This window comes from Chionomys nivalis, chromosome 22, assembly GCF_950005125.1.
Source record: "Chionomys nivalis chromosome 22, mChiNiv1.1, whole genome shotgun sequence".
NCBI classification, from domain to species: Eukaryota; Metazoa; Chordata; class Mammalia; order Rodentia; family Cricetidae; genus Chionomys; species Chionomys nivalis.
In genome coordinates, this window is record NC_080107.1 from 40079637 (window position 1) to 40098063 (window position 18427).

General features: G+C 52.3%; 2 protein-coding genes and 2 pseudogenes across 3 annotated transcripts; 2 read left to right on the forward strand and 2 right to left on the reverse strand.

Annotated features, from left to right (window-relative positions):
• Nucleotides 1–1760: 1760 nt before the first annotated feature.
• Nucleotides 1761–3794, reverse strand: C8g (complement C8 gamma chain). The gene is made up of 7 exons (XM_057755530.1): nt 3227–3794; nt 2998–3134; nt 2740–2810; nt 2535–2636; nt 2206–2307; nt 2039–2077; nt 1761–1938 (listed from the first exon to the last, which is right to left on the reverse strand). The coding sequence occupies exons 1-7, from the start codon at nt 3362–3364 to the stop codon at nt 1925–1927; spliced, it is 603 nt and encodes a 200-aa protein (XP_057611513.1). The 5' UTR covers nt 3365–3794; the 3' UTR covers nt 1761–1924.
• Nucleotides 3795–3870: 76 nt separating this feature from the next.
• Nucleotides 3871–8404, forward strand: Fbxw5 (F-box and WD repeat domain containing 5). 2 transcript variants are annotated; one of them, XM_057755811.1, is made up of 9 exons: nt 3871–3995; nt 4991–5206; nt 5361–5518; nt 5828–6002; nt 6086–6234; nt 6415–6844; nt 7159–7306; nt 7390–7602; nt 7683–8404. In XM_057755811.1, the coding sequence occupies exons 2-9, from the start codon at nt 5014–5016 to the stop codon at nt 7924–7926; spliced, it is 1710 nt and encodes a 569-aa protein (XP_057611794.1). In that variant the 5' UTR covers nt 3871–3995; nt 4991–5013; the 3' UTR covers nt 7927–8404. The 2 variants fall into 2 exon arrangements, with proteins under 2 accessions (XP_057611794.1, XP_057611795.1); XM_057755812.1 differs by lacking the exons at nt 3871–3995; nt 5361–5518 and having other exon boundaries at nt 5087–5206.
• Nucleotides 8405–14623: 6219 nt separating this feature from the next.
• On the forward strand, nt 14624–18281 carry LOC130864347 (eukaryotic peptide chain release factor GTP-binding subunit ERF3A-like; annotated as a pseudogene).
• LOC130864668 (SCY1-like protein 2) lies at nt 16444–18128 on the reverse strand (annotated as a pseudogene).
• Nucleotides 18282–18427: the final 146 nt, after the last annotated feature.

Genomic DNA, 18427 nt, shown 5'->3' on the forward strand with positions numbered 1-18427 from the left:
TTTTTTAAAAAAAGAGGAAATAGTTTAAAATAAAGAAGATATTCATGGGCCAGTGAGACATTTCAGCAGGTAAAGATACTTGTCTCTCTAGTCCTGACATTCTGAGTTTGGTCCCCAGACTCTATTAAAGGTGGAGAGAACTAACACCTGCCAGTTGCCCTCTGACCACCACAAGCAACCCCTAACCCATGTCAGGCGCGTGCGCATGCACACACACACATGCATACGCGCACACACACTATTATTTTACCTACAATTTTCAAATTTAACTGGAGCTCTTAAAACACTTTTAGGAAACTAAAATATGTGCCAATTCTAGAGCCGTCTCCTTGGGTTGGCACAAAAGCTAATGGCTGCATGGTCCAGGCTCAGCCCGTGCAGCCCCACAGGACAACAAGGCAGAGATCAGAAGGCTGGGCCTTGGCCGTGGGAGCTCAACCCTTTCATCATTTCTCTGGGGGAACGCAAGACAAGAAGGAAAAGGTGTTCCTGGGGCCAGGGCGGTGAGACCAATGCCAGGCCCCACAAGGTCAGCGTGCTCCTGTGAACTCTGTTTTTTGTGGATAGGACAGTCTCCCGAAATTCCTCCTTCCAAGGCCCCTAGTAGGGCTGAAGAGATGGCTCAGAAGTTAAGAGCACTGGCTGCTCTTCCAGAGGTTCTGAGTTCGATTCCCAGCAACCACATGATGGCTCACAACCATCTGTAATGAGATCTGGTGCCCTTTTCTGGCCTGCAGACATATACAGAGACAGAACACTGTATAAATTAATTAATTAATTAAAAAAAAAAAAGGCAAGGCCCCTGGTGGTCCACTCTCCCTCCAGTCTATTTTCCTGCCCTATCCAGAGACCCTAGGTGATCAGAGCTTCCTCTGGGGCAGCTGTGGCCCAAGAGCCACCCCTATAACTATAGCTCCCATTCCTCCAAAACAGGCCACCAGACAAGACTTCACCTGACTTTGCTCTAGGAATCATACAGCAGTCTTGCTAGTACGATAGCTCACTTGGGGTATCCTGGGGCTGCTAGAGGGGACAATATGGCTGGCTGGGGAGCCCAGGGGCTAGCTCACCTTTGTCTCCCTGTCATTAATAGATAGCTGAACCTTGCTCCCAGGAGCAAGGACTTGCCTACTTTGTGTCCTTCCTTATGGGGATATGCACAACTTAGCTCCCTGTGGCTGGTAACCTTGACTACAGTAGGGGCTGCTGGGGGAACACCTGTATCAGGGGTTCGACCCACATGTTAAGAGCCCCATGCTCACCCCTAACTGGTCCCATATGAAGTAGGCTGCCTGTTCCTTGTTCCTGGGGTACAGCTTTCCACTCTATGTGCCCCAACTGCTCCCTTAAAGCCGCCCTGGATTCTTCCTGGCAAGTATCACTGGACCTATAATAGCTCTTTAGCCTCCAGGGTCAAGGGTCAGGAGGGGCCCAGAGGACTTGGGAAACCTGTGTCCCTCTCCAGAGAAGGTACCCTAGGCAGGGCCTTGAGTCTGCCCCCCCCCCCACACACACCATGGGCACTAAGCCAGCACCGTAGGCTGGGATGGGAGAGTGAGGGAAGGAAAGTGCCACAGAGCAGAGTAAGCCTTCACTGTAGAAGGGAAGCAGGCTCAGGGAGGGAGCAGGGACTCTTGCTTCTAGGTAGAAGGAGCAGTTTTCAGCCCCACCTCTCCAGGGCAGAACCATCCAACAGCCAGGGGGCAAGTTGCCTTCCCTTCCCACCTCAGCCTGGTAGAACTCTAGTCCAAGTTGACAGAAAAGACCCAGGGCCACATCTGACGTTTACTGAAAAGCCCCCAGGACAACAGAGCTGTGTGAAGGCATGCTTCTGGGGACAGACAGGAGACTCCAGGAGCGCGTTCAGCGTGCTTAGAACTCTCTGAGAGCAGTCCACTGTCCACAGCTTCTCCACCACATGGCCTCATTTCCGCACCTCTGCAGCAGACACAGGGCTTAGCGGGGGGGGGGGGGGGGGGGGGGCAGAAAAGACACTGACCTCAGTCCCCCTGCTCTGCTCTGCTGGCACGGAACTCACCGTTCAGGGTGTGGAACTGGTCCGCAGTTTCGCAGAAACCTAGGGGGTGCAGGCAGTAGTCAGGGAGGGCAGGAGGGTGACTGGGTTGGGGACACTCACTGTACTCAGAGGGTGACTGGGCTGGGACACTCACATACTTGGGAGGGTGACTGGGCTGGGACACTCACCGTACTTGGGGAAGAAAAAGACCTGGTGTTCTGTCAAGTTGGCTCCTCTGACTCGCTGCTCAAACACATTCAGGGCAGAATCACTCACCGGGAGTGAGCGGACTGTGGGACACACAGAGTTCCTGTGGTTTAATGGGGCAGGGTACCCAGGACACAGCCAGGTCGGCTGTCTGTCCCTGCCCCTTCTAATCTCCACACCAGCCTGTGTGTAGCTGCTCCTCCCAGTATTGGGATAGAAAGGGAATGGGGATCTGTGTGCCCATCTGGTGTCACCCAACCCACCAGGATGGCCCTTCGAGGTCACGTGTGGATGCTGAACTAGCACGCACCATATAGCTTCACAGACAGCCTCCTCGCCTGCTCCAGATACAGGACGGCGAAGTTCTGGTAGTCGGTCTCAGCGACAACCACATGCACTGGCCCACGGGCCCCTGGGGCAGAGGCAGAACCATAGCAACAGCACCATCAGCTCCTCAGCCACCCCCCCCCCCCGCCTCCAGCTCTGTACCCCCTTGCTTGATGACCCTGCCTCACCTTGGAGCAAGAAGCGGCCAGGGACCCCGGTGTCTCCAAAGCGTTGGCGTACCTGCCAACAGATTCCATCTCTAGGGAGGGGAAGAAGGTATCATGATATAAAGAAGCATCCAAGGCTCTAGAACTCCAACCCAGATAGGGCTGTATGGGGATACCTACCCAGGCCATAGAGGAGTTAGGGGTGAGGTTTAGGGTCAAGAGGACAGAGTAAGGGAGGCTCAGGGGCAGGGATGAGGTGGAGGTTGCACCTAGACTCACAGCTTTCGGAAGGTGCTGACAGTCATAGCTGCACCCTGGGGAGCTGTGTGCAATGTGGTGGCCTCAGCCCCGTGGCCCTGCTCCTGAAGAAAGCGGCACGCAGAGCCCACAGCCACAAGGAGCCATGTCCCTGCAAACTGGGAGTGAATTGGGAGGGCTCAGGACTGACTGAGGGAATGGGCACCCTGGGTCAATCCTGCCGGTTGTTCCTTTACCTCCCAGCTTTTACCTGCTCAACATTGAAATTCGCCTGGGCCTGGATGGTGCTGATAGGGGAAGGGGCCCTAGAGGGCTTCCGAGCCCTTTGGCCCAGCGAAATGGCTGTTAAGAGCAGGGTGAAGAACAACACCGCCCTAGGGGACAGCATGGCAGTCCAGTCAGGGACAGCAGGCGACAGGACGGGGAGGTGAAGGAAGGCACTGTCCCAGTTCAGAGTCCACCGTCCAGTGCCACAGGAAGCACAACCCAGGAAGTCCACATCTGTCTTCCGTTTACTGAACCCCTACCCCAAGCTAGGGTTATCCTAGAACCTGATCTACGCGGGGGTTTGGCATTGCGCCCCAAGTGCAAAGTCTGCGTTGATTTCTGCACCCCGATTTCCACTTGAGGTCAGTGCTCAACACTCTGCACGCCAGTCACTGCTCTTATCCCCACAGACAACAACAACGTGCTCGTTAAGTTACTTGTTCAAAGCCTTAGCAGCAGAGAGAGCCGGGGCCGAGTCTCGAACCCGTCCAGCTGGGAGGGGCTCGCTACTGCCGCCCTTTCGAGCAGCCAGGAGCAAGTACTGTTCTAAGAGCAAGAGCGCGGGAGCATGAGCGCGCGCAGGCGCGTAGAGAAACGCCGGCCCCGACTCGGAGCCCAAGGCGCAGGCGCAAGAGAGGCGGCCATCGATGCCTCGGGGCTCGCGGCGTCGAGTCTGGCTCCTCGGGAAAGACGCGGAGGCGGGGGCTAGAGCGGCGGAAGCGGGACGCAGCGCAGCGGGCGGAGGCGCCGCGGTGAGTCCCGGCTTTGGCCCTGCAGTGCTCACCTGTGTCATCTGCCCTGCCCCTCGACACCGGCCTTGTGCCCCATTACTCCCAGTCCTGCCGTCGTCAGCCTTGTGCCACTTTCGGTGTCCCTTACCCCCGGCACTGGCCTGAGTTTATTTTCTCAGGCCTTGTCCTGGTCATGGGCCTCGCCCTGCCTTGCCCTACCTTAACTGGCCTTGTCCACTGTCACCAACTTTTTCCTGGCAATGGCTACACATGTACAGCCTTTGGTCACCTTATCTGGCCAGGGATGGTCTTGGCAGGCTGTCACCATCCCAGTCCGCCCGGCAGTGTCAGAAGGCGAATGAAGGACCCGCTGCCCAGTCTAGCTAGGCAGCGAGGTTGATCCCTGCCGTCTGCTCCGACAGTCAGAAACCCTGTCCACCCTTACCACCCTCCTGGCCAGGCTCTCTCCTGAGTCCACAAAGCAGGGGCCCCTGGCCAGGAGGAGCCCCTTCTCAGAAGAAAGTCAGCCCTAGCTTGAAGTCTTGGGGCAGCAAGGTCAAAGACAGAGATTGGGTGTTTGGCACTTGGTCTTGACTGCTAGAACTTGGACCTGCCAGTTTGGGCAGCCCAGACCTGTTTGCCTGCCTTGGCACTCAGATGTCTTCCTGGGCTCAGGAGTATGGGGAAGGTGTCAGAGACCCCCACCTGGAAGGTATGAAGATGGGGGCCACCCCCCACTCTTGAGGGTGCACTAGGCCTAGTGGTACTGAGATGTTCACCATCTGGTCCAGCCAGTCATTTGGTGACCCTGGAGGATGTGAGGCTGGGGGCTTCAAGAAGGGTGGCGTGGAACAGTACTGCTAAGCCCTCCTCTTACCCTGCACATGCCCAGTGCAGTGGAATTCTCGGATGGGCAGTTGGTGGGGCTGCCATGTCTGGAGCCCCAGACCCTCAGTCTCTCCCTAGGGTTGGGAGTGAGGAGGCCTGGGCTCAGAGCAGCCACTGGTGGCTTTCAGGACCGTCTGGGCAGAATGTCACGATGGACGAGGGGGGCATGCCCCTGCTCCCCGACAGCCTTATCTACCAGATCTTCCTGAGCCTGGGCCCTGCAGATGTGCTGGCTGCTGGGCTGGTTTGCCGCCAGTGGCAGGCTGTATCCCGGGACGAGTTCTTATGGAGGGAGCAGTTCTACCGGTACTACCAGGTGGCTCGAGATGTGCCCCGCCACCCAGGTCAGTACCCGCACAACCTGCTGGCCTCAGAGCAAGGGCTCGGGGCTCAGGGACTGCAGCCCTGGGCCGCGTTGTGGGGAGGCCATGCCGTCAGCGCTTGGTCTGTCCTAGCAAGGGAGGCTTGCATGTAGGAGTGACACTGCATTGCCCACAGCGGCCACGTCCTGGTATGAGGAGTTCCGACGGCTCTACGACATGGTACCCTGTGTGGAGGTGCAGACACTGAAGGAGCATACCGACCAGGTCCTGCACCTCAGCTTCTCCCACTCGGGGTACCAGTTTGCTTCCTGCTCCAAGGACTGCACGGTGAAGGTGAGAGCGCCTCTCTCAGGCAGCAGAGCTCAGTGGGAAGAGAAGCCAGTGCTGAGGCAAGCAGAGAGGGTCAGACGGGCCCTGGAGGCCTGATCTGGACATACAAGACCCCCAGTTAAGAACAGCTCTAACCTGTAGCTCCAGACGCCAGCCCTCTGCATTGACAGGGTATGGTAAGAGGGGGTGGTAAGGGGCTAGGGCGAGATTCTCGCCCCAGGAGGACTCAACACCTCAGTGAGAAGAGTCAGAACTTCCGGTACTGCCAGCGTGGACTGGCCAGGTAATTACCACGCGGCCCCTCTGGTGCAGATCTGGAACAACGACCTGAGCATCTCCCTGCTGCACAGCGCAGATATGAGGCCGTACAACTGGAGCTACACCCAGTTCTCGCAGTTCAACCAAGATGACTCGCTGCTGCTGGCCTCAGGGGTGTTCCTGGGGCCGCACAACTCCTCCTCAGGCGAGATAGCTGTCATCAGCCTAGGTGAGTGTGGCCGCTGGGTTGGGCTGCCTGCCCCGTCGTGCCCTGCCTGCTGGCAGCATGCCCAGTTGTGGCCTTCCTCCCAGACTCCTTCGCCCTGCTGTCCCGTGTGCGAAACAAGCCCTATGATGTGTTTGGCTGCTGGCTCACAGAAACCAGCCTCATTTCGGGGAACCTGCACCGCATTGGAGATATCACCTCCTGTTCAGTGCTGTGGCTCAACAATGCCTTCCAGGTTCAGACTGGGGCAGGGACAGGCTGGGCAGACAGATGGGTAGGGCAGGGAAATAGAGAGGAAGGTGCGGGCAGGGCTGGATGTGGAAGGGCAGACGCAGGGCCCAGGGTAGGCTGCTCTCCAGGCCTGGCTCTCTGGCCAGCACCCACCTGTTTCGGGCCTTGCCTTATGTCCCTGTAGGATGTGGAGTCGGAGAATGTCAACGTGGTAAAGCGGCTCTTTAAGATCCAGAACCTCAACGCTAGCACCATCCGCACGGTGATGGTGGCCGACTGCAGCCGCTTTGATAGCCCGGACCTCCTGCTGGATGCTGGGGACCAGGCTGGGCTCCCCTGCCGAGTCTTCGACCTAGGTGGGGACAGTGAAGAAGAGCCCCCTGGCCCGGGTTTGCACACCTCTGGTTCTGGCCGCGTCAAGGAAGGTTTGCGGCGCATGTTGGATAGCGTGTTGGATGGACACGCACAGCTATCAGACTGTGCACTGGAGGCCAAGGTGGCTGAGCTGCTGGCCCAGGGCCACACCAAGCCCCCAGAGTGTAGTGATGCTGACACCAGGAACAAGTACCTCATCTTCACCACTGGCTGCCTCACCTACTCACCCCATCAGATCGGTAATGGTGGGCCGGGCAGAGCTGGGCCTGGGAGGGTCAGAACCACGGTGGTGCTCCCCAAACCAGCAAGTCCATAAGCACAGCTTGGATCACGCATTGGGATCCAACTCTGGCTTTGACGCATTCGATTCTGTGTAAGAGTGGTGAAAACCCAGGCAGGGGATTGGTTGGCAAGTGACCAGGTGGGCAGCCGTGCTTGAGTGTTCAGTGTCGGCAGTGTGTGTGGACCATGAGGGCTGTTCTCGGATTGGGAGTGCCCTGGTGGTGCTGGCCCTCCAGGCTCCGGGTGACCCCTCGCCCTGGTCTCCATGCAGGCATCAAACAGATCCTGCCACACCAGATGACTACAGCAGGGCCTGTGCTGGGTGAGGGCCGGGGCTCCGATGCCTTCTTTGATGCACTGGACCATGTCATTGACGTGCACGGGCACATCATTGGCATGGGCCTGTCTCCTGATAACAGGTGGGCCTGGTGTGCAGGGTGGGACACCACAGAAGGCCCAGATCTAATAGCATGCTTGTACCTAACGTGTGTCCCTTGCTCAGGTACCTGTATGTGAATAGCCGCGCCTGGCCTCCTGGCTCAGTGGTAGCTGACCCCATGCAGCCACCACCCATTGCAGAGGAGATTGACCTGCTGGTGTTTGACCTCAAGACCATGCGGGAGGTGAAGCGGGCTCTGCGAGCGCACCGTGCCTACACGCCCAATGACGAGTGCTTCTTCATCTTCTTGGATGTCAGCAGGGATTTTGTGGCCAGGTGTGGGCTCAGGTGGGCCCCTGGGCTTGGGTACGGGCTTCTGCCGGTGGGTGTGGGCTCATCCAGATGCTATCCCACAGTGGGGCTGAAGATCGGCATGGCTATATCTGGGACCGCCACTACAACATCTGCCTAGCCAAGCTGCGGCATGAAGACGTGGTCAACTCGGTGGCCTTTAGCCCCCAGGAGCAGGAGCTTTTGTTGACAGCCAGCGATGATGCCACCATCAAAGCCTGGCGCTCACCACGCACTGTTCGTGTCCTCCAGGCCCCACGCCCACGCCCACGTCCCTTCTTCTCCTGGTTTGCCAGCCATAGGCGCTGAAGGCTTCAGTGACTTGAGCCATTGGGACCCACTGGGGAAAATGATACCCTGTGGTTCTTTACTGCACTGGGGCAGAGTAGCTCATAGCAGTCATGCCTTAGGAGGGGACAGCCTGACCCCAACACTCACATGCACCTGCTCACTTAGCCGTCAGGCTCGGCACTAGGGTAGTAGCCCTTGTTGGCAGCACCAGAGATCCCATGTCAGCCTCTTGGCCAGTGCAAGTCCTGCTCTTCACTCGCCCTCTTCCCTGGGCTGGCAGCTCCACAGCTCCAGGCTGACCACTGCCTGGATACCTTTCACACTCAGCAAAACCCACACCCTTGGATATCCTGGTGTGCCCTGGGTGACAGGCCATAGGCTCTGGCCTCTGATAATTTGGCTTGTGCTACTGATTAAGCGGCCTGCAGTGACCATGGGCGCTGCATGTCACACTTATCAACTGTTTGGGTTGATGAATAAACAGTTGGCAACAGCACCTGCCATCTAGTCTGTTTATAGGGAGGGGCCCCAGGCTGTGCCACCTCAGGGATCCTCCAGGAGGCGGAAGAGGAAGTGCTTGTTCAGGTTTGTATCTCTGGACTTGAGGGATGCCCGTCGGATGCCCGTCTGTGACTGGGTTGAGTGAGGTCATGCTCAGGAGACAGCGGGTTGTAACAACCAGTACCATCAGAGAGAGCTCCCAGAGCGGGGCATCCTGGCTCCTCAGGGGACTGAGGCAGGAGGATAGGAGTTAAAAGTCTGTCTGGGCTAGAGAACAAGTTCAGGGTTGATCTATGCAACTTGGTTAGTCCCTGGCTTAGAAAAGTAAAAGAAAGCTGGGGGTTGGGGCCTAGTGGTGATAGTGCCTGCCTATCATGGGTTCAGTTCCCCCAAAATACAAACTCCTGGAATGTGTGAGGACCCAAGGTGCAGAAGAAGGGCAGCCCTAGGCCATCCTGGGAGCTCCCATCATCTGTCCTATCCAGTAAAGGGTTCTGTGTGTGATGGTGGCAGCTGGAAAGAGTTGGGGCTTTGACAGGGCCAGCTTCCAGAGTGACCCAAATAGGAGCTGGGTGAGTAGCCTGTTAAACTGGGATCTCATTTGAAAGCTGCCCTGCTACAAAGAACAGAGAAAACTTATCCAGGGGACTGAGTGAACAGGGCAAGTGTCCTCTCAGGTCCAAGCTAGCAGGTGAGCAGGAACTGCTTCCCATCCGTCTGGTGGGAACCACACTGGCTGCATCATGAGGACTGGTGCAGGACACCAGGTGCAGAGGGCACCGGGAGCCAGGCCTCGTCTGTGGCCTGTTACTGAAGCTGGAGGGCAAGATGCAGCAAGTGTCCTCCAGCCTGAGCCGCAGCACCAAGGGGCAGGAGGCAGCCTCTGCTAGAAAGCGTCCACAGAGCCTGCAAGGAAGGCGAGGAAGAAGCAGCTGTGTAGAGGCTGTACTGGGCTGGGCTTCCTCCCTAGCACAAAGGCAACAGTGCAGATCCATGCTCCACAAGAGGAGCTCACACTAGGAGTGCAGAGCCCAAGGCCAGCACGCCCACACAACTGCCTGCGGAGGACTTTGGATTTGTCTGATTTAAAGTCAAAAGAAAGCAGCCATCATCTATGAAACAGAAACAGCACAGTAGCAAAACCGAGAAATGTAAAACTGAGCTGTGGGAAATAGCAGTACCAAACTTCACGTTCAGCCTTTTAAACGTTGGGCTTCACTTGTCAAGCAGACCAAGCATCATGGAAGGGTGGAAGAGGATAAAGAGGTAGAGATGGCACGGGGCAGGCAAGAGGGCTCAGTAAGGGAGCCTGCTACCAAGCCTCTGACTCTGCTCCTCGGGATCCACGCATTAGAATGAAAGAACTGACTCCTACAAGTTGTCCTCTGACCTCCATATGCCTACTGTGGTGTGTGTGCCCCCATATGTACAAGTAAAAATAAGTTTTCAAAGAAAGGAGACACCCATCCGCACCTCCAGCAGCAGTGGCGAGTCAGTGTTCAACTCGGCACATTGCACACATCCGTGTGAGACTGCAGCCCAGCAGGGACACAGAGAAGCCCGTCACTTAGGGAAACGGTCTGGTTCCGCTAACAGAACAGGGCTCGGGGCTCCAGCTCCACAGATGTGACTGCAGCTGACTCCAGCGCAACAACTGAGAACCTGCAGATGTACGGGGAGGAGGCAGCCTGTCAGCAGGCAGTGTTCACTCTGAACAGCAACCGTTGGCATGTAGGACCTGACTTCATGCAGCTAGAGCCTAGAATGAGCACCAGGACTCACCGGGCAGATCTACGCACTGAGGGAGTGAGCTGCATGGAGTGCCCCGCACTTGCTGGCTCTCTTTTGGGCACTCTAGTGGTGGGAGACAGTCCCAAGAAGGTGGGGCACTGTGCGGCTATTCTCCGTCCACTGTCTGTGGTTCAGCCGAGGAAGGGCAGGCAGCTAGGTGACTAGAACCCCAAATATCTGCCTAAATGGCCAAATGAGGGGCCTACAGGGGAAGCTCAGGAAAGCACGAAGAAGAAATTTTAACATCTGCTGGCAGACTTTAAATACAGACACAACAGACACTGTGAGAATTCTACATTTTGAATTAAAGTTCAAAGTAACAACCCCAAGCAGGTCACTGAAAATTTAAGTGCATATCTAATATTTTCTTGACTTTTTGGGCACCAGACAGCACTTTTGGGGGCCAGAGGACATCTTGCAGGAGTGGGGTTTCTTCCACCGTGTGGGTTCTGGGGGTTAGACTCGGGTCCTCAGGCTTGGCAGCAAGCACCTTGCTGAATGAACCTTCTCTGTCTCTAATGTGTATTCTTTCTTTAGAACACCAAAACTGTTATACAAAGAGATAGTTAGAATTAGCAGAACGCTGGAGTGTTCAAACAGGCAAGCCAGTGGAACACAAGAGATAAGCATGCCAAAGATATTAAAAAAGAACTTAAAACAAAAACAAGGAATCACTATGTAGCCCAGGCTGGCCTCACACTTTAGATCCTTCTGCTGAGGCCTCCTGAGAGATGGGTTGGTAGGTGTGTACCACCACATACTGAATAAAAGCTTTCATCCAATTCTGCTGTGAAACCTGGCAGCAAGTCCACAGCACAGCTAGGTTAGAGAACAGACAAATGTCACCCCAGAACCCAGGTGACCAGAGTTGCCTCCCTAGTGCCATCAAAGTCAGCACACAGGAAAAGCAGCAGTGTCTGGAACAGCGCTCTGTGGAGAAGGGAACTTCAGCAAGAGCCTCAGATGGAGAAAAAAATAAAGCAGCCCAGAGCTGTGGGCAGCCTAGTGACAGCCAGCGTCCCAGACAGAGCTGGTGCTGCTGCACAGAGGGCTCCAGAAGGCACAAGTAACAGGGTCTGTGGCTCTGGAGGTCAACAGGGCCAAGAGGATTTCCCTTTCTTGGCTCCTGGTGACTTGAACCAATCTCTTTTTGTTTTTTTTTGAGACAGGGTTTCTCTGTGTAATAGCCCTAGCTGTCCTGAAACTAGCTCTTGTAGACCAGGCTGGCCTTAAATTCACAGAGATCCGCCTGCTTCTGCCTCCTGAGTGCTGAGATTAATGGCATGCGCCACCACTGCCTGGTGACTTGAACCCATCTTGATTTGTGGCAGCAGCATTCCTGTCTTCTGTCCTCCCCCATAACCTGTCACCTTTGCTATGTGTATGTCAGAAGCTCCTCTTTTTATTTGGGCTATAAAAAAGTGGATCAGGAACCACTTTGATGTAGGGTGTTAGAATTCAGCCTCTGACAAGGAACTAACTGCAGGTAACAGGTCTCTGCAGAACATGAGACCCACTAGCAGGTCATACTCCTCCTACAGTGCCCAGAGAAAACCCACTAAGTCAGACCACAGCGCCTCCAGGCTTTTTTTAAATACCAAGTAGTCCTGTGTCTCTGTCCACTCCATGCTCTAACAATCCCACAGCCCAAGAGGCTCCTGAACAATAGTTTATCTCTTGCAGTGCAGGAGGCTGCAGACTCAGTGCCCTGGGAGCGCTGTCCTGGGAAACAAAGGCTATCTTCTGACAGCTCTCACATGGCGGAGGCATGAGCACCCTTCCCAGGCCCACAACGGTTCTATCTTCACGATCCACCTCTAAAACACCCCCAAACACTGTCTCATTGGAGACGTTTCAACATATGAATTTGGGTGAAACAAAATATTTAGTCTCGTTGTAGTCTATTCTTGCTGCTCTAAAAGGACACCCGAGGCTAGCTAACATGTGACCCACAATGTCACTGGCTTGCAGCTCTGGGGGCCAGGAAGTCCAGGAGGAAGAAGCCAACATGCGGTAAGAGCTGCAGCACATCACTGTTTGGTGGGAGAGAGAACCAGAGGGGCTGGAACTCACCTTTCTATAATGGCACCACGAAGGTGGGGCCTTTACTCCCTAATTTTCGCTAAATACTGTTACAATGATCATTAAATTTCAACACAAGAGGCTGGAGAGATTGGTCCAGCAGTTAAGAGCACTGGCTGCTCTTGTTCTTAGTTCAATTCCCGGAAACCACGAGGTGGCTCCCAATAATCTCTAGTGGGGGGGGCTGGAGAGATGGCTCAGAGGTTAAGAGCACTGCCTGCTCTTCCAAAGGTCCTGAGTTCAATTCCCAGCAACCACATGGTGGCTCACAACCATCTGAAATGAGATCTGATGCCCTCTTGTGGCTGTAGACACACAGACAGAATATTGTATACATAATAAATAAATATTTTAAAAAAAAAAATCTCTAGTGGGATCTGATGCCCTCTTCTGGAATAAAGGTGTGCATGCGGGTAGAGCTCTCAGATAAAATAAATCAATCTTAACTGAGCTGGGTTGTACATGCCCTTTAATCTCAGCACTTGGGAGGCAGAAACAGGTAGATCTCTGTGAGTTTGAGGCCAGCCTTCTTCCTACAAAGCAAGTTCCAGGACAGTCAAGGCCCTGTCTTGAAAAACAAGCAACAACAAAAAAACATTCCTTCTATCCAAAAAGTTTACAAATCTTTAATTTTTAAAAAATTAATCTCAGGGGCTGGAGAGATGGCTCAGAGGTTAAGAGCGTTGCCTGCTTTTCCAAAGGTCCTGAGTTCAATTCCCAGAAACCACATGGTGGCTCACAGCCATCTGTAATGGGGTCTGGTGCCCTTTTCTGGCCTGCAGGCATACACACAGACAGAATATTGTATACATACTAAATCAATAAATAAATAAAAATTAATCTCAGCATTCTGGAGTCAGAGCCAGGTGGATCTCTGAGTTCGAGGCCCACGTGGTCTACAGAACGAATTCTAGGACAGTCAGGGCTACACAGAGAAATCCTGTCTCCAAAAACAAAATTATTTGTATGTATGGGTGTTTCGCCTTCATGCATTTTGGTGTATCAGGCGTACGCAGTGCCCAAGAAGGCCAGAAGAGGGCATCAGATCCCAGGGTACGGGAGTTAAAGAGCTCTGACCCACCATATGGATTCTTTTTTTTTTTTTTTTGGATTTTTTGAGACAGGGTTTCTCTGTAGCTTTTGGTTCCTGTCCTGGAGCTAGCTCTTGTAGACCAGGCTGGACTCGAACTCACAGAGATCTACCTGCCTCTGCCTCCCGAGTGCTGGGATTAAAGGCGCACCATATGGATTCTGAGACTCAAACCCAGGTCCTCTGGAATAGTGATCACTTAACAACTGAGCCATCATCTCTCCATTCTCCATGCCCCCAAAGTCTCCAAATCCTTTTTTTTTTTTTTTTTTTGGTTTTTCAAGACAGAATTTCCTCTGTAGCTTTGGGGCTTTTCCTGGAACTAACTCTTGTAGACCAGGTTGGCCTCGAACTCACAGAGATCTGCCCGCTTCTGCCTACAGAGTGCTGGGATTAAAGGCGTGCGCCACCACTGCCCAGCCCCAAATCTTAATACCAGCTCACAAGTCGTGGATCCAGTCAAGAGTCTTGTCTGAAACAGATTTGGGTAAGGTACACTCACAGAATGTAAATGCCCTGCCACCTAGAAAATTTGAGACAAATAAAAGAAACATCTCCAAGGTACCACTGTGATGTGGGAAGGTCATTGGTTAATTAATAAAGAAACTGCTTGGCCTCATAGGTTAGAACATAGGTGGGTGGAGTAAACAGAACAGAATGCTGGGAGGAAGAGGAAGTGAGGTAAGACGCCATGCCGCTGCTCTCGAGGGCAGACGCGATGAAGCAAGCCGCCAGGTCAGACATGCTGAATCTTTCCCAGTAAGACTGGTGCTACATAGATTACTAAATATGGGTTAGGCAAGATAAGTCACCACCTCGTGGCACTACACACATGAATAGAAATGGGCCAAGCAGTGTTTATATGAATACAGTTTGTGTGTTGTTATTTCGGGTAAAGCTAGCCGGTGGCTGGGAGCCGGGTGGCAGGAATGCATCCCACAGCTCCCTCAACACCACTGTGGGGCAGACATCATATAAGCTGTTTATTCCAGAAGGGAAAAACATTGGAGACAAAGCAAGAACCAGGCCCCAGAATATCCAAAACGTAACAGGGCAAACCCTGTGAAACTGTAGCACTGGAGAATTGTTTTACATTTGCCTTCTAGCAGCTCATAGCAGTACTGCTGACTGCAGTTCTCCTGGGCAGGCGTTGCACTGGGTGCTGTCCCAATGGTCAGTCTGCAGTGGTTTTGCCCCTAAAATGTCCAGGGCCCTCTACCTCTGCAACATTCCCGGCTAGCTGGGGTCCCCATGGCTCAGCTGCTGCATGAGATGCACCTGCAACACGATGGCCAGGAGGCAGCCCCGTCACACTGTAGATGTTCCCAGAGCTCTCCTCTGCACCCGCACCAGAGTCTCCCTGGACACCTGATGGAAATCCAGGCCTTTTCCAGTCCTCCCAGCTCCATCCATTACCCCGTTCCAAAGTCACTTCCATCCATACACACCAAACACATATTAAAAGCAAATTTTAAAAGGCATCTGTAAACCGGGCGATGGTGGCACATTCCTTTAATCTCAGCACTTGGGAGACAGAGGCAGGCGGATCTCTGTGAGTTCGAGGCCAGTCTGGTCTACAAGAGCTAGTTCTAGGACAGGCTCCAAAGCTACAGAAGCTACAGAGAAACCCTGTCACAAAAAACCAAAAAAAAAAAAAAAAAAAAAAAAAAAGGCATCTGTAGCCAGCCGTCATTTCTTGGGCACTTTCCTCTGGTGGTCTTCTGTCTCCTGAGGAACCACCCCCTGGCTCTGCTTCAATCACTTCTCTGTGCTCCCATGATTCCTCTGGGGACATTTCTGTCTCTCCATTTTCTACAACAGTTTCTGAAAGGTCCATGCTAACAGCTGAATTTGAACCTTCACACAATGATGACTCACATTTTTTAAAAAAGAAAACAACCTGTCAGAAATGATGGAAGGGGAAGAAATACCAAAACCTAAGTCGGTGGTGACACCACCAGGTGCTCCTAAGAAAGAACACGTAAATGCAGTGTTCACTAGGCATGTTGAATGTATTGACTGGAATGGTCGACAAAAGGACACCTGAGAAATACCATCGAGAAGCTAAAGAAAAAAAACAGAGAAACTTGGTACTTGTCTTGGGCCTTAGACACAAACGAGGAAGAACGAGACAAGAGGAAAACAGTAGAAATAGGCCGTGCCTGCTTTGAAACCGAAAAGAAGCATTTTACAATTCCAGATGCTCCTGGCCATAAGAAGTTTTGTTCCAAATATGACTGGTGGTGCCTCTCAGGCTGACCTGGCTGTACTGGTGATCTCAGCCAGGAAAGGGGAGCTTGAAACTGGATTTGAAAAAGGAGGACAGACAAGAGAACATGCAATGATGGCAAAGACAGGTGTCACTTAACTCTGCTTATTAATAAGATGGGTGATCCAACAGTAAATTGGAGCAACAAGAGTTATGAAGAATGTAAAGAAAAACTAGTGCCATTCTGGAAAAAAGTTGGCTTCAATTCCAAAAAGGACATTCATTTTATGCCCAGCTCAGGACTGACGGGAGCAAATCTCAAAGAGCAATGAGATTTCTGTCCCTGGTACATGATATGGGGACTGTGGTCCTGGGAAAGCTGGAATCTGGATCTATCCGTGAAGGCCGGCAGCTAGTGAGGATTCCCAACAAGCATAACGCGGAAGTTCTTGGAATACTTTCTGAGGATGTAAAAACAGATTCTGTAGCTCCAGGTGAAAACCTCAAAATCAGACTGAAAGGAATTGGAGAGGAGATTCATCCAGGATGCATCCTTTGTGATCTTAATAATCTCTGTCATTCTGGATGCACATTTGATGCCCAGATAGTGATCAGAGTACAAATCCATCTTCATCTGCCCAGGGTACAATGCATATTCATACCTGTACTGAGGAGGTCGAAATAACAGACTTAATCTGCTTGGTAGACAAAAAATCAGGAGAAAAAAGTAAGACTCAATCTCATTTTGTGAAACAAGATCAAGTATGCGTTGCGCATTTGAGGACAGCAGGGACCATCTGTCTGGAGACCTTTAAAGACTTCCCTCAGATAGGACGCTTCACCTTCCGAGATGAGGCCCATCTTCTTTATTTTCTGATTCACCCCAGTTAGGTCTGCTCCAATGTTGTTGAAGACCTTGTCAATCTGACTTCCAGCATGTGTAACACTTGTCTCCTCAGAAGCATCATTTGATTTCCTATCTCCAAAGACCTCCGCTGCTCCTGCTTAGTCCTGTGCTCAGACTCCAGTCTGCTCAGCTTCTCCTTATGACAGCAATCAGAGCTGCACTTATTGAGGTTAAGATTGTTTCGATACTCAGGAGAATGAGACGAGGAGTACTTTTCTAGCTAGCTGCTCTTTGGTGATTCCTAGTTTCTTGTGAGTGAAAGCACACTTACAGATACCTAGAATCCCCATGAGGACCGCAAGCTCCTTGTAAGAAGGGTAGGGCATCAAGTACAAATCACTTATCCAAGTACTTCAAACAGACTAATGAATTCACACGAACAGCAAGGGAAGATGTTTGTAAACAGGCATTTGTATTTTTTTTGGATTTTTTGAGACAGGTTTTCTCTGTAACTTTTGGTTCCTGTCCTGGAACTAGCTCTTGTAGACCAGGCTGGCCTCGAACTCACAGAGATCCGCCTGCCTCTGCCTCCCGAGTGCTGGGATTAAAGGCGTGTGCCACCACCGCCCGGCCCCCATAGGCTATTTAAACTGTTCCTCAGAAAGTAAGCACGTGCTGCTCTTCCCTCTTCCTCTCTGGTGGTCCTGTAGGCTTTCCGTTCATCTCTCCGGGCCACCTGAGAACGCAGATAGCCAATTGAACCTGTGTGTCTTTTTTTTTTTTTTTTTTTTTTAGTTTTTCGAGACAGGGTTTCTCTGTGGTTTTGGAGCCTGTCCTGGAACTAGCTCTTGTAGACCAGGCTGGCCTCGAACTCACAGAGATCTGCCTGTCTCTGCCTCCCGAGTGCTGGGATTAAAGGCGTGCGCCACCACCGCCCGGCATAAACAGGCATTTTTAATTCTAAGAATCAAAGCATTTTTCATGGATAGGTAGTCTATGAGATTTGCAAAAGTTGGATGATCAGACGGAGCTCCTAATCTGAATGGAAGGTGCCTCCGGAGCTCTGTAGACCACGGGCAGTACACTGTTCTTTATCTCGTCAAGAGGGGTTTTGGTTAGGAGCAAATCCATTTTTTGTAGAAGAATTAACAAAATCTGGACTGGCTCCTGCTGTTGAAACACAGGACCAAGTTCAGGAAGAATTAATCTGACATATTCTTTTGCGCACTCCTCAGCACTCAGTAAAACATTGGGCAAAACAAAAGGCACCATATCAGGGTTTACAAATTCTGAAGTCAAGGCAATTCTCTGCGCGATGACACGCTTGGGCAGCTTTGGCAGAACCTTCAGCAATCCTTTGAAGAACTGGGATTTCTGAAGATTATCTCTTTGGAATAAGGTATCAAAATATTGAAGTGTAACTGCACCAACATCATCGAAGAAGGGAATTTTTGTCATCTGATCTGTGTCGGGTCTTAGAGCTGGGGTCACATTTAGCAAGTTTGACATGCTAGATCCTAAACAGCTCAACTGATCCAACTGTCTACTGAAGCTCTTGTAAATATCCTGCTTGTTGACTTCAAATACAGGTTTCCTTTATTACAGACGGCACACCTAACAGCTCCTAAACACCACATATCGCTGGTCGTCTCACAGCTCACGGAGAGGATGTACTCAGGAGCCAAGCATTCAGGATGTGAAAGACAGCGACAGCAAGACCACTGCAATTGTCAACGTTCTGAAACTGGTTCCAGAGAAAGACCAAGCATTCTCCTGATGACCCCGCACAACACTGTGAGGCACACTGACGGCAAAGCCTATTCGCACTGCCTTCTCTTATTCTCTGCCCACTGACAAACCTCTCCCCATATTTTGCAAAGAAAATTAACAGCAAAAGTCCACATTATGTCAGCTTTCTCATATGAGAGCTCTGCCACACCACTGTTGAATTTTCCCCAAGACTTTGCTCCCCTTTCAACCTTTGCTTCCTCGGACAGAT

What these genes read in the sequence shown, in the direction of transcription:
- C8g (XM_057755530.1), bottom strand. Translation starts at nt 3,364, where the DNA reads ATGCTGTCCCCTAGGGCGGTGTTGTTCTTCACCCTGCTCTTAACAGCC. An exon ending in GCTGTCTGTGAAGCTATATG is followed by an intron (nt 2,308 to 2,534) that starts GTGCGTGCTAGT and finishes TGTGTCCCACAG; the next exon opens with TCCGCTCACTCCCGGTGAGT. An exon ending in CTTTTTCTTCCCCAAGTACG is followed by an intron (nt 2,078 to 2,205) that starts GTGAGTGTCCCA and finishes TGCACCCCCTAG; the next exon opens with GTTTCTGCGAAACTGCGGAC.
- Fbxw5 (XM_057755811.1), top strand. Translation starts at nt 5,014, where the DNA reads ATGGACGAGGGGGGCATGCCCCTGCTCCCCGACAGCCTTATCTACCAG. An exon ending in AGATGTGCCCCGCCACCCAG is followed by an intron (nt 5,207 to 5,360) that starts GTCAGTACCCGC and finishes CATTGCCCACAG; the next exon opens with CGGCCACGTCCTGGTATGAG. An exon ending in GGCCTGTCTCCTGATAACAG is followed by an intron (nt 7,307 to 7,389) that starts GTGGGCCTGGTG and finishes TCCCTTGCTCAG; the next exon opens with GTACCTGTATGTGAATAGCC.